Below are 26,566 nucleotides of genomic sequence, written 5' to 3'. Positions count from 1 at the left end.
ACCCAAGGTTTCTGGTTTGGGAAAACCCGCGCCTTCTTTGTGAGGACAATACCGTCAGTTACTGTTGTTATGTAACTCACAACGGTATCAGCGTACTCACTGACGTCACTGGCGCTTCCTTTAAACATGTCCCAGTCTGTGTCTTCGAACGCATCCCGGAGCGTGGCCTCTGATTCGTCAGACCACTTTTTTGTCTCACGTGACACGACGACGTCACGCGATCTTTGTTTGTATGCAGGGATTAAAAAAATGGAGTCGTGATCGCTCGCGCTTGCAGCACCCATCAGTGGCGGAGCCGCTACAGCCTTGTAGCCGGCTCTGAACGGGGTGTAACAGTGGTCGAGTGTGTTTCCCCCTCTTGTGGAGCAGGCGATGTGCTGAAAAAAGGACGGCATCACTTTTTTCAGATTCGCCTGGTTGAAGTCACCAGCCACTATCATCGCGGCTTCCGGATGCTTGATCTGTTGTTTGTTGAGGTGGTCGTGTAATTCCACCAGCGCTTTGCCAGTATTTGCCTGTGGGTGGATATATACGACGGACATGATGACCGCGGTGAACTCACGGGGTAGGTGGAACGGACGGCACAGGATTGAGAGATGTTCCATATCTGGGGAGCATGAACTTGAGAGGACATGTACTTCTTTGGGATTAACCCAGAGATTGTTCGTGAGGATGCAGACCCCACCTCCGATGCTCTTCCCAGAGGCTGCCGTGCGATCTGCTCTCAGGACGGTGAAGTTGTCCGATGGAAAGACGCTGTTGTCCGGCGTCGCTGGCTTGAGCCATGTCTCCGTGAAACACATGATGTTAACGTCTCTCATCTCCCGTTGGAATCGGACCATCGCTCTCAAGTCGTCCATCCTTCCCTCCAACGAACGTGCATTCGCCAGAAAGATGGATGGAATTGCTGGACGGTAAGCAGATCTTTTTAATCTAAGTCTGATACCTCCTCGTCTTCCTCTATGCCTCTTTCTGCCGTTTCCTTTGTTGCCTTGCCCTTCGGGGAGTTTTTTCAAATGTGTCTTGCTAGCTAATGTTAATGGGGAAATCCCTTGAATGATATAAGTAATCTGTACTATGAAATGGTGTGTTATGAGAGTGAGTGCATTAGAATGCATACAATATGGTTGAAAGAAACACGGAAAATGCAAGGAAAAGCCCTGGGGTATGTTACCAAGCTATAGCTAACATTGGTAGTGACGAACATGTGCGCCATGTTCTGAGGTAAATTTGTCCTACTGTATGAAATCAATTAACAGTTATTTGGCATTTGACCAACGTTATTCTTTTGTTAAGTCCACAGATTTCAGCGACAGCCAAGTAAGACTGCACGTGCCGTGCGCCATTTCACGCTGAGGCCTTGAACGTGAGCCTTGCCCTTCGGTGAGTTTTTTCAAATGTGTCTTGCTAGCTAATGTTAATGGGGAAATCCCTTGAATGATATAAGTAATCTGTACTATGAAATGGTGTGTTATGAGAGTGAGTGCATTAGAATGCATACAATATGGTTGATTGAGTTTAATGGAAGAAACACAGGGAAAATGCAAGGAAATTAGAAATTAGTGTCAGGCTTGAATATTCAGTGACTTTGTACTTATTATTTACCTTATTGGGGACATTGATCTAAGTAAAACATTTAATAATAACTTAACTTAGATCAATGTCCCCAATAAGGTAAATAATAAGTACAAAGTCACTGAATATTCCAGCCTGACACTAATTTCCCACACTTCCCTGTGTTCAAGTTGCCCACTCGTTGGTAACTCTCTTGCAGGCTTGCTGCAAGCATGCTGTTGAAAGTACAACTGGGAGATGTCCAAAAGTTTGTTCGGATTACAGAAATAAATCTGATTGAGTTTCTGAGTGCAGGTAAGAAATTGGGATCATTGGGAAATTGTCCTCAATGTGATACTCATGGTTATCCACTGGGTGGATCTGTGGCTTCATCTATTGTATTGCAGACAGCAATTATTCAAGATTAAGTGAATATTTAGTGAGTAGATTTAGAAATCACTGGATACATCCAATGACATTTCTGTTTACAAAAGCTTTTGTGCCCGTTTGGTGTCCCAGCTGTAACGGAAGGTGTGAACGTTTTTGACAGTTCAGGGACCGAATTGGATGATGATGTTTTTGAGGAGGTAGCAAGAGATGCATCCACTGGGGTGCTAATCATCAAATATGACACAGGTTTGATTACATTTGTAATATATATTTAATGAATAAGTTATTTGTCATGTGAAGCTTACATTCGATTAGATAAGGGACATCTTTATGAGGAAACTGTGTATAATCTTTTTATTTATTTATCCTGTCTCCACGCTAGCCTCATCTGAGCAGTCTGTCTCCACGCTAGCCTCATCTGAGTGGTCCCAACCATCATCCCTGGATTCGTCAGGGTCCCAACCATCATCCCTGGATTCGTCAGGATCACAGGATACTGTCATCATTTCAGAGGACCCTTCACGAAAACGCCATAGGCTGGATACAGAGGCCAAGCAAGTAAGAGTTGACACACATGTAATATGTATGCATCACCCTGTGATTCACAACTCAGAAATGCATGTTTTTTACTGTCAATGTTATGCCCCCATCTTTTCCATTGTACTGGTCGCGTGCCTGTAAGAATATTGTAGCTCACTTGAGATTGGATGGATCTCTCAAATTATCATCTCCACGAGTCAGAAGCATGCTAGACAGACCTCAGATAGGGTTAAAACTGATATTAAGGATACTTATCCTTTACCTTAACTTTGAATTGCAGTCTACAGTATATTCCTAACACTGAATTGTTTTTTGTGCTTATGCTTTTGTGCTTCAAGTTGGTGGAATCCATTCTTCGTGAGAAATCTGGTGGAGAACGCATAATAAATTAATACAATTGAACCAAGTCCTTGCACGATGACAACAGAAGGAAAATGGTGAACCTATTGGCAGCTAACTTGACAGAGAAGAATGGGTAATTAGCTCCTTGTTTTTAGTTTGTTCTCAATCTAGCTTTCCGATTAATTTGAAATCTAAATGAAATCCAGGGAATATGACTGAGAAATACATTCTTCTTTAATCTTCCAGTACTTCACCACCCAGACATCTGAAAGAAAAGTATGCCAGAGGAATCGTGACCTTATTCCCCTACCTCAGTGACCCACACTCTAAGAATGGCTATGTGAGTTGCACACAGTAATGGTTGTGGCAATATTGATACATTTTTAATCCTACCAGAGCATGCTGTTTTTCACTTTTAAATGTGAAGTGTCTGTTTTTATCTTTCACCCTCCAAGGAGCATTATTATGATGGCCAGAGTGGCAGTGGGTACTTGGCCTGGAGGATTAAAACTATTCAGAGAACCGCTGCTAAATACAAACGATCATCATTTGGAGGTAACACTAATAATGCATATCTTGAGTACAACGAGTTGATTAACAAAACAAGAGGCATTATTGATTACTGTATACAGGGCCGTAGCCAGGGTTTAGAAATTAGGGAGGTCCATTTATTTTTTTGGCCCAGACCGGCCCACTATAATCGGTCGGACACCACCCAGCCAGGGTTTAGAAATTAGGGAGGTCCATTTATTTTTTTGACCCAGACCGGCCCACTATAATCGGTCGGACACCACCCAGCCAGGGTTTAGAAATTAGGGAGGTACATATTTTTTTTTTATACAAACTTTATTATCTAGAGATCAACTCACAAAGTCATTTACAGGACGTGGGGGCACTTACAGGTGAGTGGCCTAAAGAGTGCACCAAAGCCCTGTGGTCTCTTATGCATTTATAATTTGGTGAATGGGCTAAATGCATACCAAAATGAGTTATACAACCCAACCTATTCATTCAAAATGCATTATCTATAATAAAGTCACCTGTTGTTGGTAAAAAAAATTATTTTACTGAAGTATTAACATATTTCTCCACTTCTTGGCTCACTGAAAGTACACAAAATAAGTACAGACAAAGACAGAGACACAAAAAGCTGTACAATTTAAACAATACCATACTGGTAATGAGCAAATATGAGCAATTAATGCATGGAGCTGTTCCATCTTATTTCATTTGATACTAACTACTTAGTTCATACAGATTTCAAGTATCCAAATATCAATGATGAATATTGCATAAGGTTTACACAGTTAATAGATCACCTGTTTTATATTCATGCTCAGAGGAGTAATAGTTAGATCTTTATGTGTGATTTATATGTCAATTAAATCAATGGTGTGCTTGTTTGTTTGGGGAGTTTGACCTCGGTGGCCTCATAGCTGGCTACGGCCATGACTGTGTACCTGCAGAACTCCATCAATCAGGCCTTTGGTAGATTCTTTTTTTTGTGTGTTTTTCCCCATATTCTGTAGAATCCTGTGGAGAACCATCTCGTGGAGGAGGACCAACTGCCAGACGAGATTCCCATGTTGTTGCAGAGACTGCCCTGAGCGAAGAGGAGTGCAAGGAAGCGATCTCACTAATGAAACATTCAGCTGATGAGGACACAGTGAAGAACAAGATGAAACTGACATTTGACTATAGGCACAACAAGGTCCTCGACCCCCAGCAGTCAAGCAGCATACTGTCTGACTTTCCACGTTTCCAAGACGTCAAGGGCTTGGTAATTATCTATAGTTAGTAGAAAAGACTCACGCACATCCCAAGTGTAGTCACGGGTGCTAGACTCAAAATAGATCTGTAATGTTGTGGAAAAAAAGTCTGCACACCGTCTGTAGTGTTCCCAAGTTTTGCCATTATTTTGACCATTTTGTGACACTTGAATGATAGACGGTAGATGTATTGTACCTCAACTAGCACCCACTAACTTTGGTTGGCTGTGAAATCCTGAAATTGTCCCCCAATCCCCCCTCTCCAGGTTGAACAGGATTTCGTTCTGATGTTTGGAGAAGGTGTATCAGGCAAGCTTCTGGAAAAGTGGCCGACCACATACAAGAAAAAGATCATCCAACAATGCAGACGGCTTCCATCCACCAGTGAGCTTCAAGAGCTCCTGCTGATAGCTGATCCTCCTGAGGATGACACTGAAGTGGATGCTGACGTTGGTAAGCTGCTTTTGAGCATACCATTCTTGTTGTTTTTCACTGAACTTCTGTGAAAAATGTACGAGGCATTTTGTATTATCAACCAGTCAAAAGTGTCTTCCCATTCACTTGAATGAGTGCATCCAAGCTTTTTACTGGTACTGTATATTCATATTTTGAGTGGCAGAGCTTCTTGTGATGAACTGCTGTCTTTTATCTTATTTTGCTAAAATACTGCTAACATTGCAGATGGACTGAATTTTGTTTATGGTCTACATAATTCAAGTGTCTTAACATCCAACTTGTATCGTTACAGGTTGGGACAGTGACCTCTCATCGATTCTACTGCTGTTGCACTTGATCCCACCCTCTGCTCAGGGGCGGAAGAGACCAGGGAAGGTGTCGGCGTCCAACGCGGAGCAGCATCTTGTGATCTTCAAGAAGGTTGGTATTTTCTCCTAATGTATGTACGAATTTATGATTATAATGCTACAATCATGTAATTATTATTATTATTTTTTTTATATCCCCCCCCCCTCCTTTTTCTCTGTTTTTCTCCCATCCCAATGTTAGTCGTTATGCCAATTCTTAGCCCCTTTCATGACTGCGATGCAAGCCAGGGGCTCGAATACGCAGTCACTGGCTCCCACGTTACTAGCCATGTTAATGTGCACATCAAGCACTGCTTAAAAGCGAGCGGTGGGTCAAATATATCACATAGACATTTCAAAGGTACCCAGCGTTCCATTAGGGTTTCACACACACACGCGGCAGGGTTTGAAAGCTCGGCGTTGCTAATAAACATTTTAAATATTTTTTATAAACTGGTCAACACTGCTCAAAACGGCTGTATTTCCGTATTTGGCTGCCTGGTGCGCCTGTGCTGTGATCACAGCGCATGCGCATCATGCACCCAACGCCGGAAATAATGCACTGCCAATTGTGTTAGTATGACGGCCGGCCAAGTCGGAAGCAACGCAGAGAGCTGGGCTCGATACCAGTATCTCCTGCGTTGGTGACGAGCGCCTTGCCCGCTGCGCCACCCAGCCGCCACAATCATGTAATTCTAATTGTTTCTCCATGTGTGTTTGTCTTCTCAGACTGGAACAAGCATCTAAGAGCATCTTGATGCCATCACTACCAGCAATCAACCCTATCTCCTGGTTGTTGGAGTGAAGAAGAATGCGATCCACCGGTTCTACATCATTCTTGACAAGAAGGCCATACCTTGCAAGTCAATCTCTTCTCTTGGTGCTTTAGATGAACTCTTTAAGGCACATTATGTGTTTGGCACAGCATACAACAACACCATGCTGCGCAACATGTACACGTTCCTCCAGACCACTGTGTACAGTATTGATGTTGGGAAAGTCAAGGAGAGTCCTCGTGTTGCTGAAGTTAGGGCGAGGTTGCTTCATTAGTGCATGAGGCTTCTCCTCCGCCATGAAGTGTTTTGATTGTCGGAAGGAGTTAGGTTGTACAAATAGGCTTGTTAGGCATTTGCGAATAGTTCACGGTTACGTTCAAGGAAAAAAGCTTCGCCTTAAATGTGCTCAGACTGGATGTGGCTATAGGTTTGGTACGTTTTCAGGTTTTTAGGAAACATTTAGACAACAAACACACTGAGTATATTGACCAAGAGGTTGACACTGATGTTAATGTAAACAGTGTAGGAGAGGCGGTGATCGCTAATGTAGATGAGACCGCCACAACATCTGATGTCGATGCGACGGCCACATGTGGACTGTTCAGAAACTCTAATAGGAGCACTCTCGATATGTGTGCAACTGCTGTTGCACAACTCAAGGCTGCTGGAACCAGTCAGTCTACTGTAAAAAGTTTTGTCTCAACCATGGAAGAAGTGATTTCTGAGATGCATAGTCACGCTAAAGATGCAGCTCTACAGTGCTTATCTCCACAGGACACAGAAAATAAGAACAGCATAGAACAGTCATTCCAAAAGTTGGAAAACCCATTCACACACTTAAATTCTGAGGCAAAAATAAACAAACACTTCAAAGAGAAATGGGGAAAAGTTGAACCCGTTGAAAAGGTGCTTGGCACAAGATTTGACAGCAGAAGAAACAAAATTACTGGGACATATGACCAGGTCATTGTAACTGATAAGTTTGCATATGTTCCCATTTTGGAAACGCTGAAGAGCATTTTTCAAAACCCAGAACTTGCAGACATGTTAAAGCCCAGGCACATGACTAAGGAAGGTGTGTATGCAGACTTGAGAGATGCCACCTATTTGAAAGAAAGTCCCCTGTTTTCAGTAGAAAAAGATTCCTTTCAAATTAAACTTTTTTATGATGACTTTGAAACTGCAAATCCATTGGGCTCTAAAAAGGGTATACATAAATTAGGTGGTGTATACTTTACATTAAGAAATTTCCCCCCAATCTATAATTCCTCTTTGATTAATATTCATTTGTGTGCTCTTTTCCATGCACAGGACATTAAGCGTTATGATTTCAATTTGATACTTGAGCCACTTGTCAATGATCTGAAGACAGAGGGACTTAAAATTCCCATGTTTAGACACGTGATTCGTTGTACCATAGTTCAGGTCACTGGGGATAACCTTGGCTTGCATGGTCTGTTTGGGTTTGTGGAGTCATTTGGGGCTCGGTATTGCTGTCGTTTCTGTCTCCTTGAGAAAGCTCGTTTTCAGACTGTATTCTGTGAAGATGATCTGGCTGTTGTACTAAGAACTGTTGAGATGCACTCACAACACTGTCAAACTATACAGACAGATCCTACGCTACCTCATATATATGGCGTGAAACGCAGTTGTCTGTTGAATTCACTTGAGTATTTCAACACAGCCACCAACTTCTCTGTAAATATCATGCATGATATTTTAGAGGGGGTTGCTCAGTTTGAGGTGAAACTTATTCTCAAGTACATTCTTCAGGAGAAACTTCTAAATGCTGAACAACTGGCTGGCAGAATACATGCTTTTGACTATGGTTACAATCAGCAGCGAAACCATCCGCCAAGAGTCAAGTTGTTGGATGAAAGTAAGGATTTGGGGTTGAATGCCACACAGTCTTGGTGCTTGTTGCGCAATATGCCTCTGCTATTTGGTGATTTAATACAGACTGATGATAAGTACTGGCATCTTCTTCTTTTGCTTCTACAGTTAACATTGTATTTTCATCAGTCCTGTCATATGGCATGACCATTTATCTCAAACATGTAATCACTGATCATCATCGGCTCTTCAAGCAGTTATTTCCTAGAAGAAACCTATTGCCAAAGCATCACTTCATGATACATTACCCTCGTAATATAAGGAACATTGGCCCAATTCTGCACATGTGGTGCATGCGTTATGAAGCTAAACATAACTTCTTTAAGAGACAATTAAAAAGCTTTAAAAACATTACAAAGACATTAGCCCAAAAACACCAAAGTTGTATGGCAATGTATCGGGAGTCCTTTACCAAAGAAAGATTAACCATAGGTCCAGGAAAGATGGTGGCACTTGTTGAGCTCAAAGAAGGTCCAGAGATTGCTTCCTTATTTGGAGATGTAACCAGTGTTTTTTCTGCCAAGTGGATAAAACATCATGGTACAGAGTACCACTGTGACTTGATTATCTGTACTGAGGTAGCATTTGAGATGCCTGTGTTTTGTAAGATCAAGACTATCGCTGTGAAAGATGACAGTGTATTGCTCTGTGGAAAACTGATGGAAACCATGTGTTTTGATGACCATTACCATGCCTTTAAGGTCAGACTGCATCCAGACGGAGTTGTAAAGGTCTTGGATATAAATCAGCTGTGTTACTTCAAACCATTTGATATTCAAATGAATTATCGAACGACAGATTGCTCAAAGTATATTGTTCCATATTGCCACTTTATGCAGACCTGCTAATGTGATTGTTTTAATACTGCATCCAGACAGAGTTGTAAATAGGGTTGGGTACCGAAAACCGGTTCAAAAAAAATCGGAACCGGAATTGTGTAAATCAGCTGTGTTACTTCAAACCACAGATTGCTCAAAGTATTGTTCCATATTGCACTTTATGCAGACCTGCTGAGGTCAATGTAATTGTTGTTTATGTTTTATTTTTTTTATAAGCCTGCCTGACCCTGCCTGACCAACAATAAAATTGTTGAATTCATTATTTTGTGGTAACTTGTGATTTTTAATGTATATTGTATGTAAATGAAATTTCACACTATACAAGAGTAAATTAAGTGTAAAATTAACACCAGTGAGGTTTATTTTCACCAATATAGTGTCCGGTTTCATTGACACTGTGCAGTGTTAATGGGTGTTATTTTCAGAGCTGTTTTTTCACTGCAAGTGAGTAAATTATCAACACAGTACTGTGTAATGTCAACACTTCAGCAGAGTTATTTGACCTCAGTGTTAACTTTTAATAACGCAATGCAGTGTTAATGAGCATTGGAATTCAACTCAATCAGAGTTAATTTGTTATCACATAAGAGTAAATTATCAACACTTCTGAGAATAATAATTACACTCTCAAGTGTTATTAAACCTATAGTGTTAAGTTTAAATAACACCATACAGTGTAAGCGACTGTTAAATTTGTACTCTATTTAGAGTTAATTTAACTCAAACATTTTAACACAGGAGCAAGAGTCGATTTAACACTATTCGTAGTTGGAGTCATATACACTCTGGAATAGTGTTAAATTCGACTCTTTAAGTGTTAATTTGACACTGCGAATTTTACTGTGTAGGTATAAAGTGAGTATAAGACAGTTGTAGACAGTGAAAGCAGTAGCTGCAGTAGGTATAAAGTGAGTATAAGACAGTTGGAGACAGTGAAAGCAGTAGGTAGGTATAAAGTGAGTATAAGACAGTTGTAGACAGTGAAAGCAGTAGGTAGGTATAAAGTGAGTATAAGACAGTTGTAGACAGTGAAAGCAGTAGGTAGGTATAAAGTGAGTATAAGACAGTTGTAGACAGTGAAAGCAGTAGGTAGATATAAAGTGAGTATAAGACAGTTGTAGACAGTGAAAGCAGTAGGTAGGTATAAAGTGAGTATAAGACAGTTGTAGACAGTGAAAGCAGTAGGTAGATATAAAGTGAGTATAAGACAGTTGTAGACAGTGAAAGCAGTATGTAGGTATAAAGTGAGAATAAGACAGTTGTACACAGTGAAAGCAGTAGGCAGGTATAAAGTGATTATAAGACAGTTGTAGACAGTGAAAGCAGTAGATAGGTATAAAGTGAGTATAAGACAGTTGTAGACAGTGAAAGCAGTAGGTAGGTATAAAGTGAGTATAAGACAGTTGTAGACAGTGAAAGCAGTATGTAGGTATAAAGTGAGAATAAGACAGTTGTAGACAGTGAAAGCAGTAGGTAGGTATAAAGTGATTATAAGACAGTTGTAGACAGTGAAAGCAGTAGGTAGGTATAAAGTGAGTATAAGACAGTTGTAGACAGTGAACGCAGTAGGTAGGTATAAAGTGAGAATAAGACAGTTGTACACAGTGAAAGCAGTAGGCAGGTATAAAGTGATTATAAGACAGTTGTAGACAGTGAAAGCAGTAGGTAGGTATAAAGTGAGTATAAGACAGTTGTAGACAGTGAAAGCAGTAGGTAGGTATAAAGTGAGTATAAGACAGTTGTAGACAGTGAAAGCAGTAGGCAGGTATAAAGTGATTATAAGACAGTTGTAGACAGTGAAAGCAGTAGGTAGGTATAAAGTGAGTATAAGACAGTTGTAGACAGTGAAAGCAGTATGTAGGTATAAAGTGAGTATAAGACAGTTGTAGACAGTGAAAGCAGTAGGTAGATATAAAGTGAGTATAAGACAGTTGTAGACAGTGAAAGCAGTAGGCAGGTATAAAGTGATTATAAGACAGTTGTAGACAGTGAAAGCAGTAGGTAGGTATAAAGTGAGAATAAGACAGTTGTAGACAGTGAAAGCAGTAGGTAGGTATAAAGTGAGTATAAGACAGTTGTAGACAGTGAAAGCAGTAGGTAGGTATAAAGTGAGTATAAGACAGTTGTAGACAGTGAAAGCAGTAGGTAGGTATAAAGTGAGTATAAGACAGTTGTAGACAGTGAAAGCAGTAGGTAGGTATAAAGTGAGTATAAGACAGTTGTAGACAGTGAACGCAGTAGGTAGATATAAAGTGAGTATAAGACAGTTGTAGACAGTGAAAGCAGTAGGTAGGTATAAAGTGAGTATAAGACAGTTGTAGACAGTGAAAGCAGTAGGTAGGTATAAAGTGAGTATAAGACAGTTGGAGACAGTGCAAGCAGTAGGTAGATATAAAGTGAGTATAAGACAGTTGTAGACAGTGAAAGCAGTAGGTAGGTATAAAGTGAGTATAGGCCACAGAATCTGTTTGTAGCGTCGGGCTCAGATACATCTCTGCCTGGGGGGGGGGAAAGGACGTGACGTGTGAACTCACAGTCCGGGAAGCAGCCGTCTGGCTCCATGGACTCCTCCGGCTCCGGGTCCAGGGACTCTCCTCCCTCGCCGGGCATCCTGATGTCCACCGTGCTGCCCTCCGAGGAGCTCCGCAGGCTGCGCTGACCGTCCTCGACCTCCTGCACCTGCTGAGGGAGTCCAGCCACAGAGAGCACCGTCAGAGAGGCAACTATCCCTGATGGACGGGGGCCCGGGGCCAGTGGTGTAGTCTAGCTTTTTTTGCTGGGGGTACACTGTGATTATGGGGAGGTGGGCGTGGCCCAATAAGCATTGGGGGGCGTGGCCTAAGCCCGGTAGGTACTAATAATTCATCCTATCCTATCCTAATGCTCCGTTCAGCTGTTAATCAGGCATTCATAGGAATGCATTGAGGCCAGCCACCAATTATCAGTTGAATAGAGCCCTGTTGTCAGGAAGCAAACAGACACCAGGTCACTCCGAGTCACTCCGAGTCACACCGAGTCACTCTGAGTCACACTGAGAATATTAAAAAGAAATTGCAGAGGGTACACTATAATAAAAAAAAAAATGCAGGCAGTACACTCGGTGTACCCAGTGTACCCCTAGACTACACTACTCGACCGGGGGCACTATAGATAACACATAGTAGCATCTGCCCAGGAGCTGATATTATGTTAAGCCTCCTTTTCCGCTCACTAAGTGAAAGTGTTTTGTGTTTTTGACGAGAACAAAAAGTCGTCTCATGCAGAAACGGTCAAGGATACCGACAGACTTGTCGCGGCACGGCAAACTTTGGAAATTGGAGTGGAATCTCAAGTTGTCGGCGTTGGAATAAGAGCTTGTGCTTCAAGTCTGCGGGTAGGATTGACCTGGTCGATATGGCCGGGGCATGTGTTCGCTGTTTAGAACATGAGAGCTGCAGCGTTTTCATGTCCCGTATTCTCTTCACCAAGATCTTGCACTTAAGACGTCTAGACGAAGATGTCGACATGAAAACACATTTGTCCACTTTATGACACAGTAGACAAGCCTGAATAATAATTAAATTAATAATAATAACAATAGGAGACCCACATTAGCTCGACAGCGGAAAAAAAGCATTGCTTGCACTTTATCACGGAGGGCATTCTGGCGTCTGCATCACAGAACCAACGTCTCCTGATCACCTCCACTCTGCCCGGGAGTGGAAATCGAACACCCCCGGACACGATAACGTGGGCGGATAATGTAATTACAGGTGAGGGTGAGACAGTCAATCATCCTCCTGCACGGAGGCTTTATAGAGACCCTTATGGAGGTTCTAGCGATCTAGGATCACTCACTGCATGTATTCGGATAATAGGATCAATACAAATACAGTGTATGTCCATCATGTCTGAGTGTTAAGGGCTTAAACTGATCTTAAAATGTTAAATCCTAATGTGAAAAACTGTGATTTGCCTTACCTTGCTGCTATCTTTTTATGCCCGTTTTATATGTTTTTTATGTCATTTTAAAACTGAATCAAACCGTAAACAGAGAGGACTATTTGGCATGTTAGATCCTAATATTAAAAACTGTGAGTGGTCTTACCTTGCTGCTATATTTTTATGCCCGTTTTATATGTTTTTTATGTCATTTTAAAACTGAATCAAACCGTAAACAGAGAGGCCTATTTGGCATGTTAGATCCTAATATTAAAAACTGTGAGTGGTCTTACCTTGCTGCTATCTTTTTATGCCCGTTTTATATGTGTTTTATGTCATTTTAAAACTGAATCAAACGGTAAACAGAGCGGCCTATTGGGATGTTAGATCCTAATATGAAAAACTGTGATTTGCCTTACCTTGCTGCTATATTTTTATGCCCGTTTTATATGTTTTTTATGTCATTTTTAAACTGAATCAAACCGTAAACAGAGAGGCCTATTGGGATGTTAGATCCTAATATGAAAAACTGTGATTTGCCTTACCTTGCTGCTATCTTTTTTATGTTCGTTTTATATGTTTTATGTAACATTTTGTAATTTTTTCCCTGCTGTGATGCACTTTGAACTGCAATTCTTTTATGAAAGGTGCTATACAAATAAAGTGTATTATTATATTATTATTATTATAAACATGCCAAGTAGGGTACCGGTACCTGTGAATCGATACCGGTACTCGCCGGTACCTTTTTTCTGTACTTTAGTGTCTACAATTGTAATCTACCTACCTCAGTTGTAAAAAAATTGTCCAAACTTCAAATTATTTATTATCATTATTATTTATTTAGAACAATTTGTTAATATATATATAATATATAATTGCACCTCATTTTACTGTACATCTTTACTGTATATTACTGTATATTTTTGTACTGTATATTTTAGAATGTATATACTAGTGCTGTCAGGCGATAAAAAAAATGTATCTAATTAATTACAGGACTTGTAATTAATTAATCTAATTAATCGCATTTGAATCGCATAACCATTTTAGGCCTGATATTCTATATTCTATAATCATATTTCAAATTGCATGTGTCCGGATGGCAGAATTCAGTACTGTATCTACAAAACCTTCTGTTTAATCATCTTCCATTTATTCATTTGCTTAGATTTTTCAGGTCTGGTCAATTTTAGCATGGTGTTATTCACAGTCAAAGATAATTTTTTTTATTGATATTCTCATTTGGTTCATTACAATTTACTCAAGCCTAGTAACAGACACAGTATTTCTGACACTGGGAATACATTCCCTGAGATCCATAGATGTCCCTAGAATCAGATACCAAGAACGTGCAAATGGACCATATTACAAAAAAGTATGTAAATGTGTAGTCTACGTTATTATGGAATGAATGACATAAAAAAATATTAAAAAATATTTAAAAATAAATAACTAAATAATTTATATATATATATATATATTTTTTTAGTACATTTTCATAACGCGATAATTTGCTGTGTAATTAATTAATCTAATTAACGCGATAAACTGACAGCCCTAGTATATACATATTTTAGAATGTATATCTCTGACTGTGTACTCTTATTCTTATTCTTATTTTAGATTTTTTTTACTAGCTGAAGGTTTATTGTGAGCGATTCAATTCGGCACAAGTCTCACAGACAGAACTGAGCATGTCTCCTTGGGAGGCGCTAATTCCCGGACACAGTCTGTCACCTATGGCATCCCCCAAGGTTCCCTCCTAGGCCCCACCCTCTTCACACTATACATGCTCCCCCTTGGTCGTGTCTTCAGCCGGCATGGGATATCCTTCCATTGACACCCAACTCTACCTCAGGACTGCCCCACTCCCCTCTGCCCCCCTGCCGTCACCACCTTCGTCACCTTCATCCACACTGACCACCTGCTTTGAGGAGATAAAGGCGTGGATGACTCACTATTTCCTGCAACTAAACAGCTCCAAGAGAGAAGTCATTCTAATCGGCACCCCACACCAAATCAAATCATCCCCAATAACCAGGGGATCACCTTTTCCAGCCAGAACCTCTCCCTATCACCTGTAATCACTAACCTGGGTATAAAAATTGACCCCCACCGGACCTTTGACTCCCACATTAAGCACCTGTGCAAAACCTCATTCTTCCACCTCAGAAATATAGCCAGACTCCGTCCCACACTCACCCTGCCAGATGCAGACAAACTTGTTAACGCCTAAGTCTCCTCAAGGCTTGACTACGCACTGCTAGAGCAAGAGCATCCAGAAGCTCCAGTACATTCAAAACTGTGCTTCTAGGATCCTGATGAGAGTGCGGAAATATGAACACATCACATCCATACTCCATTCCCTACACTGGCTCCCCGTCTCCTTCAGGATATAATACAAGGCCTCCCTCCTCACCCATCAGTGCATCCACAGCAACACCCCCAGGCTCCTATCTAAAAGAACTCATCGCTCCCCCGACCTCCACCCGCTCCCTCCGCTCTGGATACTCAAACACACTAAAACCCATACACAAAACACACCTCCGCACCATGGGTGACCGGGCCTTCTGCTCAGCTGCTCCTCAGCTGTGGAATGCCCTCCCGACCATCTAAGAGCACCACAGTCCGCTGAGGCTTTTAAAAGGGGACTAAAACATTTCTTTTTAACAAGACATTTGCCTAAATGGACCAACTGATGCCTTGTGTGTTTTTTTTTAAATTAATATAATTGTTTTATTTTGATCTGAATGTTTCTTCCATTTCATTGGTTGTTTTATTAATTTTAATTGTTTTAATCATAACTTCTTTTTATCTACTGTATATCCTTTCATGTAGCACTTTGAGATTGTTACAATATAAAGTGTGTAACTGAGGGGTACAATTCCCTGACTGTATTGAGAGTATGGTATTATTAAACCACTACTTAGTTATGTACTTTAATTACTGGCCATACAGTACATGGATATATCTGGTGAACACCCACACAAGAATACGGCAATGACACATAAAGTTCTAGTTAGAGGTATTTATTATTATTAGAGCAGCAACGGTAGGTTACAGATTGAGAATTATACTTGCGCTTGTAAGGCGAAGAACACTTAAAGTAGGTCAAGAGCGTAAGTCCATGAGAATAGTAAGATGGGTATAACTGACGCCACCTGTAGCATGGTAATTACATAAGGCACACTCGTAGTCAGCTGGAGACACTGGGGGGTTCCCTCCGGTTGTAAGCCGGCAGGGGGTAGAGGAATGTTCGGGAGCAAAGTCTGGGTCAACGCGGAATAACGAGGCTCCAGATACAGGAGCCAGCGCAGTACTCCCTTGGTCCGCAGACAAAGCAACAGCTAGAATCCAGTATGCCCGACAGCATGGATGAAAGCTAGCCAGCCTCTGGTCCTAGAGGCGGGCTCGAGGGTGCTCCTCACAGGGGTAGATCCCACACAACAGTGGGGTAGACGGTTTTCTGCTCCAGCAGCCACAGTACCAAAGCAATATAATCCAGCCAGAAAAGGCTCTGCATTCGCCGGTGTAGGTTCTCCGGTGTACATATCCAACGGTTCTCGTCTAGGACTCCTCGGGTGGTGGCACGAGTTTAGGCCGCCCAGCCTGGATAAGTGCACTAGCTATAGGTACGACGAACCGGTGGTAATGCTGGTCACGGAAGAACGGTAGCCGCACGATACACTATAAATGATAGACTATTACTTCACATTAGAATAAGTCGAACTCGACGATACGGCGTTAAACTCTGACACTTTAGCTATATATTCGCACGCGGTTCTCAAGGCTCTATTCAGGGGCAAAGGGGCCCACTTCACGGCACGTGGTGAAGGCTTCAACGTTTAGGATACTCTACTGCTGTATCCACCTGCGACGTATTTATACGTAAGGTGAATAATCTAGTGCCAACCTCAGTTCTGTCTCGTATTACTGCGCAAACCTGGACATGTTGAGACATGCCTTGGCGTTGCCTTTGAACTTGCCATTGGGGGTATGGCCGTTGGCGCCTAGGGGTCGCTGTCCAATAGGAGAACAAATATTATGGTCTGGTTTGTACCTAGGTAAAGGGATATTCCGTGTATATATACAAAGAATATACAAGGGATATCAAACGATATACAAATATTATACAAGGGATCTCAAGCAATAAATATATATATTCGGTTTAATCTGACCCTTTGTAACAGCCGCCTCCTAATTAGTCCGCACCTAATTAGATAAGCAGAGACAGATTAACCGTCTTGTCAACTACTCAATGTCCGTTGTGGGGAGTAGGGCAATTCACAAAGTCAGTGGGTCATGGTCGTCATCAAGGGAGTCAGGGAGCCTTGGCAACTCTATCAGCCTCGCCACGGGTCGTGTGTATGTCCGTCCCTGGACAAGAACTTCTGCCGCTCTGACCCTTCCGTCGGCACCAGTGATCACTTTGCTTACGCGGCCGGCCGGCCACATAGCTCGGGGTAGTGACTGGTCTATGATCATGACGACTGTGCCCTCCGTCAAGTTGTCTCTATCTTTTACCCATTTCTGGCGGGTTTGTAGAGACGGTAGGTAGTGGAGGAGGAAACTGTTCCAAAACTTGTCAGCCAATACTTGACTGTACCTCCACATTCTTCGGCCGTTCGCTTCCTCAGGTCTGTACACCGTCTGTGGGAGCGCAGGGTCCAGCCGCCCCATCAAGAGTGTTGGGGGTGACTGGGTCGACATCTGCTACATCACTTGAGACGTAACCGAGGGGCTTTGAGTTCAATACTCCCTCGATTTCTGTGAGGACTGTCGTGAGGACTTCTTCAGCCACGGTCTGGGCCCCAAGCACGGCGTACAGGGCTGTCTTTATTGAACGTACTTCTCGTTCCCAGGTTCCCCCGAAGTGAGGGGTGTTCGGGGGGTTAAACTGGAAGTCAATCTGAGAGGGAGCGAGGTGGGTCTTAAGTTCTGGGCCCATAGCTTGGAAGCTCTCTCTCAGCTCTCTTTCTCCGCCTTTGAAGTTTGTCCCGTGATCAGACAATAATATAGACGGTTTTCCTTTCCGCACTGTGAATCTCCGGAAGGCCATAAGGAATGAGTCCGTACTCATGGTTGGAAGGAGTTCTATGTGTATTGCTCGGGTGGTCATGCATTTGAATACAATGCCCCACCTCTTCTCCGTCCCTCTTCCTTTCTTCACGTACAGCGGGCCGAAGCAGTCCATGCCGGTGGAGTGAAAGGGCTTGTCGCCAAGTCGGAGGCGACAGGGAGGCAGGTCAGCCATCCTGGGTATACTGGGCTGTGCACGCCACTTGCGACAGTCTAGACAGGTCCGCTGGAAGCGTCGTACTGCTTCTCTTCCTTGCAGTATCCAATAGCGACGTCGGATCTCAGCGAAGACTCTCTCTGCCCCAGCATGGTGCACATCCTCGTCGTATTTCTTTATGATGAGCTCTGTGACCTTGTGTCGGCTGTTGAGAACTATAGGGAACTTGACGTCGTTCGTTAAGTCCGGGGCCCTTCTCAGACGACCACCCACTCTGATGAGATCATGGGCGTCGCGCTCAGGGGCCAAGTGGAGCAGTCTGCTGTCTGACGGGACTGGCTTTGATCCCTGCAGACAGTCTAGCTCGTCGGGGAACGAGTCTCTTTGGGCTCGCTGTAGCAGAAGGAGTTCTGCTTCTTCGTAATTAGCTGCATTAATGTCAGTAGTGGAGGGAACCTCAGGGTGGTGCCACAGGAATGTCTTTAACTGCGCACTCTCAAGGGTGGGGCAGTCGTCTATGTTAGGGTCGGTGGGGACTGGTGTGTGCGTCAACCCACAGAACATAGATTTCTTCATCTCTGCCTCCTCTTGACTAGCCTCCCGTGGGTGGGGGTTAGGCCACTCTTCTTCCGGGAGCTTGAGGAACTCGGGACCGTCACTGTAGATATTGTGACGTGTGAGGTCATCTAGGGACATCCCCTGTGTGATGACATCTGCTGGGTTCTGTTTTGTGTCCACGTACCTCCAGCATGCTGATTCTGTTAAGTCTTGGATCTCTGTGATTCTGACTCCCACGAAGACCTTGTATCTACACGAATCGGACTGGATCCATGTGAGTACGGTCATGGAGTCTGACCACAGGATTGTTCTTTGCACCGGGATGGTGAGTTCACGTTGGATTAACGTGGCGAGTTGCGCGCCTACTATGGCTGCGCAGAGCTCTAGACGCGGGATCGATTGTTGCTTGCGGGGGATATCCTTGAGCGAGCCAGGATGAAGGCGGTATGTATTTCTCCTCCCTCCTCTCGGGCCCGCAAGTAAGCCACCGAGCCGTAGGCTACTTCTGAGGCGTCGCTGAAGACGTGCAGGTCCATCTGGCACGTCTCCAGCCGCACTGTGGGTGGGAAATAGCTGCGGCGTATGTTCACATTTGGGAGCGAGTTGAGTTCCTTTTCCCACTCTCTCCATGTGGAAGCAAGGTGGTCGGGTATGGGGTCGTCCCAGCCCTGGTCCTTGTCCCACAGCTCTCGCACAATCATTTTTGCCCTGGTGGTGTAAGGTAGGATACATCCCAACGGGTCATATTGTCTGGCGAGTGTTCTGTATACACTCCGTCTGGTGGTCGGTAGTGAAATCGACCTTCCCTGCTCCTTGGTCAGGGGTGTGTGTCTGTAATGGAGCGAGTCTGTTTTGAAGCGCCAGACTAGTCCTAATGTCATTTCTTGGGCTTCACCTGGGATGGTCGCCATCCAGGTCTCGCTGCTTGCTGCCTTGTTCTCTGGGGAGAGGCTGCAAAGTACTTGAGGGTCGCTGCTGGCCCACTGCCGGAGATCAAAGGAGGCGCGGAGCTTGAGTAGGAGGGCCTCGGCCTCTTCTGGCGTCGAGACGCTTTGCAGACAGTTGTCCAGGTAGAAACTCCTCTCTACACTTTGTCGGACCTCCTCGTCAGCTGCTGGGTCCTCTGCGACATGTTTTTGCAGTGCGAACGTAGCACAGCATGGGCTGCATGTGGTTCCGAAAGGGAGGACCTCCCATTGGTAGATGGATGGTTGCTCATCCCCGATCCTCTCTCTCCATAAGAACCGCAGCAGGGGCTTGTCCTCTTCCACTAGTCGCACCGGCAGGAACATCCCTTTGATGTCGCCGCTGATGGCCACCTTGTCTTGGCGGAAAGGTAGCAACACGCCTAGTAGAGAGGGGCCGAGTGTTGGGCCGGGCAAGAGTTCTTTATTCAGATTCTGTAGTCCGATCTGGTAGCTGCAGTTGAACACAATACGATCCTTGCCGTTGTGGTGGACCTTGTGGTGGGGCACGTACCATGATTCGGTCGTCTGATCGGCCTCTTGAATGTCAATTTTCTTTATGTGTCCCGCTGTGATTAGCTTGTCAATCTCAGCGCGGTACACAGTGGCTTGAGTGGGGTCTCTGGCTAGACGGCGCTCGGTGTTCAGTAGATATCGCTCCGTCGCTTCTTTTGAGGCGTGGAAGGTGGGCATACCCTCTCGCCTCAAGAGTGGAGTTGCGTATCTCATCACTCCATTGACCTCGACTCTCTTTGTCCTCTGCTCAAGGAGGGTTATGGCATAAGTGTCTTCCTTTGAACGAACAAGTTTCTTTTCATTCTTAAAGGGCATTGTGTCTAATGTCCATAGCCTCTCGACGTGCTGTAAGAGGGTGGTGTCTTCTTCTGTCATTCTGGAGTGGAGGCAGCGAGTGGCTGCTGGTCGGTTGGGAGACCTGGAGAGGGGGCCTTGCAGTGTCCATCCTAGGCGGGTCTCGACTGCTGCTGGACAGCCTCTGGGCCCGATGTGGACCCGGTCCGTTGGGACGATTAGGTTTGCGTGGTCGGATCCTATGAGCAGGGTCGGGGTGGCGCCGTCGATGAGCGGTATAGGTAGTTGACGTAGGTGCACGTATTTTTCCATCAGCTTGGGGATGGGGTAGGTGTACTGTGACAGGCCTATGTCTTGGCTGGTGAAAGCGTTAGTAATCCTATACTGCCTCTCGGGCTGCCCGATTGCTGCGATAGTGAAGGAGACGTTTTCACCCTTTATGGTCTTCAGGTCTCTTCTTATAGTACGAATTGTCATTGTTTCTTCGCTCCCCTGCAGACCCAGCCGGGCTGCAGCGGATGCGAGGAGGAGACTCTTTTCTGACCCATCGTCAAGGACGGCGTAAGTGTCCATGACCTTGTCCTCGTAGCTTAATATCACTCGGACCACTTTCAAGAGCACTCGGGAGCTCCCGCTGCTGGCGGGGTCGATATACATGACGTTTACTCTCGAGCTACTTGGGGGTGCGAGTTTCTTCCTGTTGCTGTCATGCAAGACATCCAAGTGGGCGCCGTCACACCTGCTGCATTTCTTCTTTAAGCGGCACTCGGCTGCCCTATGGCTGCGCGCGCAGCGGAAACAGCGGCGGTTGGCTTTGATCCACTGACTCACTTCGTCAGCGGTCATCTTCTTGAAAGTGTCACATTGAGACAGCCAATGTTCTTTCTCGCAGTACTGGCATACAATCTTCCACTTCTCTTTCGTCGAGGGGGTGTTGTGGTTCTTGTGCCGCGGTACTGATTCGGCTTGGTGCATAACGGTCACCAACCGGCGGTTATCATTAGATCTCCGAGGTCCATCTCTTGGGCTTGGTCCACTCCGCACGAACGTATCCAGTCGTAGGCTGCTGACTTCTCTCGCGAGGAAGTCGGCCAGGTCTAGGAGGGATGGCTCGGGACCGTCGGGATCACGGTGGTCTCTCTGCCGCCGAAAGCGCTCTTGGCGGGCTGGAGGGAGCTTCTCTAGTATTCGTTCTACATTAGAGTTAGCATATAGTTCATGTCTCCCTTTTTCCTTTTGGGACCCCAGCATCCCTACCAGGGATTGTACCTTGATAGAGAGGTCATCCAATGATCTATTGTCTGTGGCTGGGGGGAGACGGTCAATATTCCTTATTTCTTGTATCACGTAGTCCCATATGCGTCCGTAACGCTGGTCGAGGGCTACTAGAGCCGCGGAGTATGGGGTGCTTGAGTTGGAATATGCCAGCGCTATATTATGCGCTCTGGGCACCTTGAGATGCTTGAGGAGGATAGCATATTTGTACGACTCATCAGGGACGTCGGACATCATAGTCTCTAAGCACATCCGTAATTCCGTGTACTGTGCTCGTGCGTAAAGTCCGGGAACGTCGGTGTGCCAAGGTACGATGCCATGGATGGCTGGCACATCGGTGAGCGTTGGGGGAGAGGCCTCCTGGGCGAGTCTCCCCGTACGCGTTGTCATGGGCTGGTACTTGGTGGGTACCAAAGGCCGGGTACCCAGGTGCTGTTCCTCGGTGCTGGCTGTGCGTCAAACTCACCCTTGAGTTGAGTCGGGGGTTTGTAGCGCAGTGACTCTGGGGTGAAGTCTGGGCTGTACTGGACCTCCTGGTCCTGTGGAGTACGTTGCTGCTGGTGGGCTTGACCTTCCTCCTCTTCCTCTTCCTCTGCTAGGTCTTCTAGGTCTTGAAGTCTTCTATTCAGTCTCTCGGCGGCATAGGCCGGTTCTTCCCGGTTGCTGGGTCTCGTATGGACCGGTCGGGGAGGGGGTTCGGAGACGTAGATAGGATCCTTCTGTTGGCCGGGTTCCGGGTCACTTGGTCGGGTAGGGGAAGGTGCCCTAGACCCTTGTCGTGATGATGCCCTGGAGCTCCGTGCGGAGAGAGGGGGTGTCGCCCTGGCAATCAATTGTTCCATTATATGCGCCTGTAGCCGGTCGCGCTCTGCTTCGCGCTGGATGTGAGCGATGTCGCGCTCTGCTTCGCGCTGGGCTTGGGCTGCGTCGCGCTGTGCATTGGCGGCGTCGCGCTGTGCATCGGCAGCGCCGCGCTGTGCATCGGCGCGGTCTCTTTCAATGTTCTCTTCCGTCTGGAGGCGTCTGGTCTCCAGTCGTATGCGGTCGTCTTCACTCCTTTGCTGCGCCTGGAAGCGCTCTCGCTGGGTTGCAGAGTGTTCGCGTTCACTAAGGGCTTGCGCTTGGAGTTGCGCGTGAAGGCGCTCTCGTTGGTCTGCAGATTGTTCGCGCTCACTCAGTTGTTGAGCCTGCAGGCGTTCTCTTTCCATGGTAGAGTGTTCGCGCTCACTTAGTTGTTGCGCCCGGAGGCGATCTTGTTCCATGGAAGAATGTTCGCACTCACTAAGCATCTGTGCTTGGAGTCGATCGCGTTCAGTGGAGGCTGCCAGGGTGGCGATGAATGCCTGCGCCAGCATCTGGTCCGCTTCGCTGGGGGAAGACACTGACGGAGGTGATCGGCTTCTGGCAGTGCTCGTTGGAGATCTGTTCTCTTGGCGCGCCCCGAGGTCTATCTCCTGGGCGCGCTTCTCTTCTGGTAGTGTGTCGGGTTCTGTCCCTGGAGCGCTTTCTTTATCCTGGAGCTCTCCGGGGACCGTCCCGATGACGTTGTCTGGGGGTATAGTCATGTCATGTCCCCCCTGGTCCCCCCCGTGAGCTTGGTCAGTTACGTTAGAACCCACTAGGGTCTCTACTGGCAGGGTCGCCTGGTCGGTAGGATTTGACATGCTTTTACTATCCGCTTTTTCCGCATTTAACGTCTGTATAAAGCTAGGTATTAGACTGACAGCGTAGTCCTCTAGGTAAGGAGGTGGCTGACGTCTGCGCTGCGGGCGTTCTAGCTTGGGAGAGCCGCTTGGGGAGTGTTCACCGCTGGCCATGGTTAATATCAATATTATATTTAGATATTACACTGATATTCATCCGGCTCGAAGGACCAATTGTAACTGAGGGGTACAATTCCCTGACTGTATTGAGAGTATGGTATTATTAAACCACTACTTAGTTATGTACTTTAATTACTGGCCATACAGTACATGGATATATCTGGTGAACACCCACACAAGAATACGGCAATGACACATAAAGTTCTAGTTAGAGGTATTTATTATTATTAGAGCAGCAACGGTAGGTTACAGATTGAGAATTATACTTGCGCTTGTAAGGCGAAGAACACTTAAAGTAGGTCAAGAGCGTAAGTCCATGAGAATAGTAAGATGGGTATAACTGACGCCACCTGTAGCATAGTAATTACATAAGGCACACTCGTAGTCAGCTGGAGACACTGGGGGGTTCCCTCCGGTTGTAAGCCGGCAGGGGGTAGAGGAATGTTCGGGAGCAAAGTCTGGGTCAACGCGGAATAACGAGGCTCCAGATACAGGAGCCAGTGCAGTACTCCCTTGGTCCGCAGACAAAGCAACAGCTAGAATCCAGTATGCCCGACAGCATGGATGAAAGCTAGCCAGCCTCTGGTCCTAGAGGCGGGCTCGAGGGTGCTCCTCACAGGGGTAGATCCCACACAACAGTGGGGTAGACGGTTCTCTGCTCCAGCAGCCACAGTACCAAAGCAATATAATCCAGCCAGAAAAGGCTCTGCATTCGCCGGTGTAGGTTCTCCGGTGTACATATCCAACGGTTCTCGTCTAGGACTCCTCGGGTGGTGGCACGAGTTTAGGCCGCCCAGCCTGGATAAGTGCACTAGCTATAGGTACGACGAACCGGTGGTAATGCTGGTCACGGAAGAACGGTAGCCGCACGATACACTATAAATGATAGACTATTACTTCACATTAGAATAAGTCGAACTCGACGATACGGCGTTAAACTCTGACACTTTAGCTATATATTCGCATGCGGTTCTCAAGGCTCTATTCAGGGGCAAAGGGGCCCACTTCACGGCACGTTGTATCGTGGTGAAGGCTTCAACGTTTAGGATACTCTACTGCTGTATCCACCTGCGACGTATTTATACGTAAGGTGAATAATCTAGTGCCAACCTCAGTTCTGTCTCGTATTACTGCGCAAACCTGGACATGTTGAGACATGCCTTGGCGTTGCCTTTGAACTTGCCATTGGTGGTATGGCCGTTGGCGCCTAGGGGTTGCTGTCCAATAGGAGAACGAATATTATGGTCTGGTTTGTACCTAGGTAAAGGGATATTCCGTGTATATATACAAAGAATATACAAGGGATATCAAACGATATACAAATATTATACAAGGGATCTCAAGCAATAAATATATATATTCGGTTTAATCTGACCCTTTGTAACAAAGTGCGTTACATATTTGTTTATTATTATTATTATTATTATTATTATTATTATTATTATTATTATTATTATTATTATTATTATTATTATTATTATTATTATTATTATTATTATTATTATTATTATTATTATTATTAACTATTAAGTCGACGAGGCAGGGGAACTGTCGGTAATATTCACGAGAGGTAGCCTCACACGGCCTCTTCTCTATCCGCTCTGCGCTGTGTACTCGTCTTCTACAGGGCGTGTCTCCTAATAGCTCTGTGATGAGAGCAGCCTGAATGCCTTCCTGGAGAATGCAGCAGCATCGCTGTGGGGCTGTCCTGGGACCAGCTAATGCAGAACAGGGGAATGATTTAAGCATGCTACCATGATGTACAGTAAGCACTAAAAAACCCAACGCGGCTCTTGAGAGGTTTCCCCGCTACCACTTAAAGCCTTCGACCCACCCCACTGTTCTGTTGTTGTCCAATGTGAATGACACCTCTCCTGTATGTATTTGATGAGATCACACGTAGGTTACCGAGGGATAAATATAGCTTGTCAGGTGTGATCCGTGTGTACACAGTGCGTTGGAGATGCAGTTGAATTTAGATGACCCCCCCCCCCCCCAAAATATGATTAAAAAAATTCAATTTTTTTTTACCTTGAGCTTTGCACTGGTGACAATATGTACGTATTTAGATATCGTAATAATAACTCAGCCCAATGCCTGCATAGAGAAATCAGCTTTCATCATCCCACCATGTGATTGATATTCGTCGAATGAAAATGGCATAATAAATAGGTTCGTGCTGTGAGTCATCAGACCAGTGCATTTTGACATCATCGCAGAGCAAAATCCATTACGTCTGGCGCTGAAAGGACTGTCCAGGTGTTACTCCCCCCCCCTCCCCAAGTCCCCCCCCCCCATCAAAACAAAGCCAACCAACAAAATGAAATGAAAGAATAGCCATGATATGATCTGCTGACAAAACTAGTGTTGTTTATCATTCATAGTAAGTAACATTTCAAAATGGTAAAAAGACGTTTTCTTCTTTTACATTTTTTTTAATAAAATTTCTTTTTTTTAATAAATGTCACTTTGCAGTTGAGAAAATGTAAATGAGGTGAGGCGGTGATGATGATGTAAAACAAAAAATATAAAGAAAGATGAGCAATCCAATTGACCTTTCTCAAACCCTGCCCTCTTTACGCGATCCTCCAGTCACAACCGTCGCTTCCCTCGGACAAACCTCATCTGTTGTGATTTGTTGTTGTGATTGAAGGATCAAGAAAAGAGGGCGGAGTTTGAGACGGGTCAAGACGAGAGGTTGAAAGTGTTTGTAAATGTCACAAGCAATCTCCACAGTTAGTGTTATGTACAAGAAAATGTCCTTACAAGTCTCCTCTCACTGAAAACCTTGAGTCTGTGGTAGTGTGGTAACAAATGCAATAAGAGTCACACACACACACACACACACACACACACACACAAACAAAGGTTTTTGTCATCATACTTTGCCTAGTAAAGCAAAACGGTTAAAATATCAGAAGACCAACAGACTACGAGAACCTCAGATCTGGTAACAAACCTGAAAAATAATACAAATACATTTAGAAAACATGATGAACGCCTGTACGTCCAGCCAGATCCCGCTTAAAATATGTAAATAAAGTACTTATCGACCACAGGAAAAAGGTA

The 26,566-nt window shown here is 44.8% G+C and overlaps 1 protein-coding gene across 1 annotated transcript in view; it reads right to left on the bottom strand.

Annotated features, from left to right (window-relative positions):
• The window catches only part of scn1laa (sodium channel, voltage-gated, type I-like, alpha), a gene marked incomplete at both ends in the record, with an annotated part of 146,580 nt that overhangs the window by 60,218 nt on the left and 59,796 nt on the right, over positions 1-26,566 (bottom strand). The window contains one exon of the mRNA XM_084311428.1: positions 11,441-11,585. Coding sequence (XP_084167554.1) covers positions 11,441-11,585 — 145 coding nt within the window. The remainder of the gene's footprint in view (positions 1-11,440; positions 11,586-26,566) is intronic.

This window comes from Notolepis coatsorum (assembly GCF_963971535.1).
Source record: "Notolepis coatsorum genome assembly, chromosome: 3".
In the NCBI taxonomy this organism is placed as follows: Eukaryota; Metazoa; Chordata; class Actinopteri; order Aulopiformes; family Paralepididae; genus Notolepis; species Notolepis coatsorum.
The sequence above is the reverse complement of the archived record's forward strand: the minus strand, read 5'-3'. Positions and strand labels throughout refer to the sequence as shown.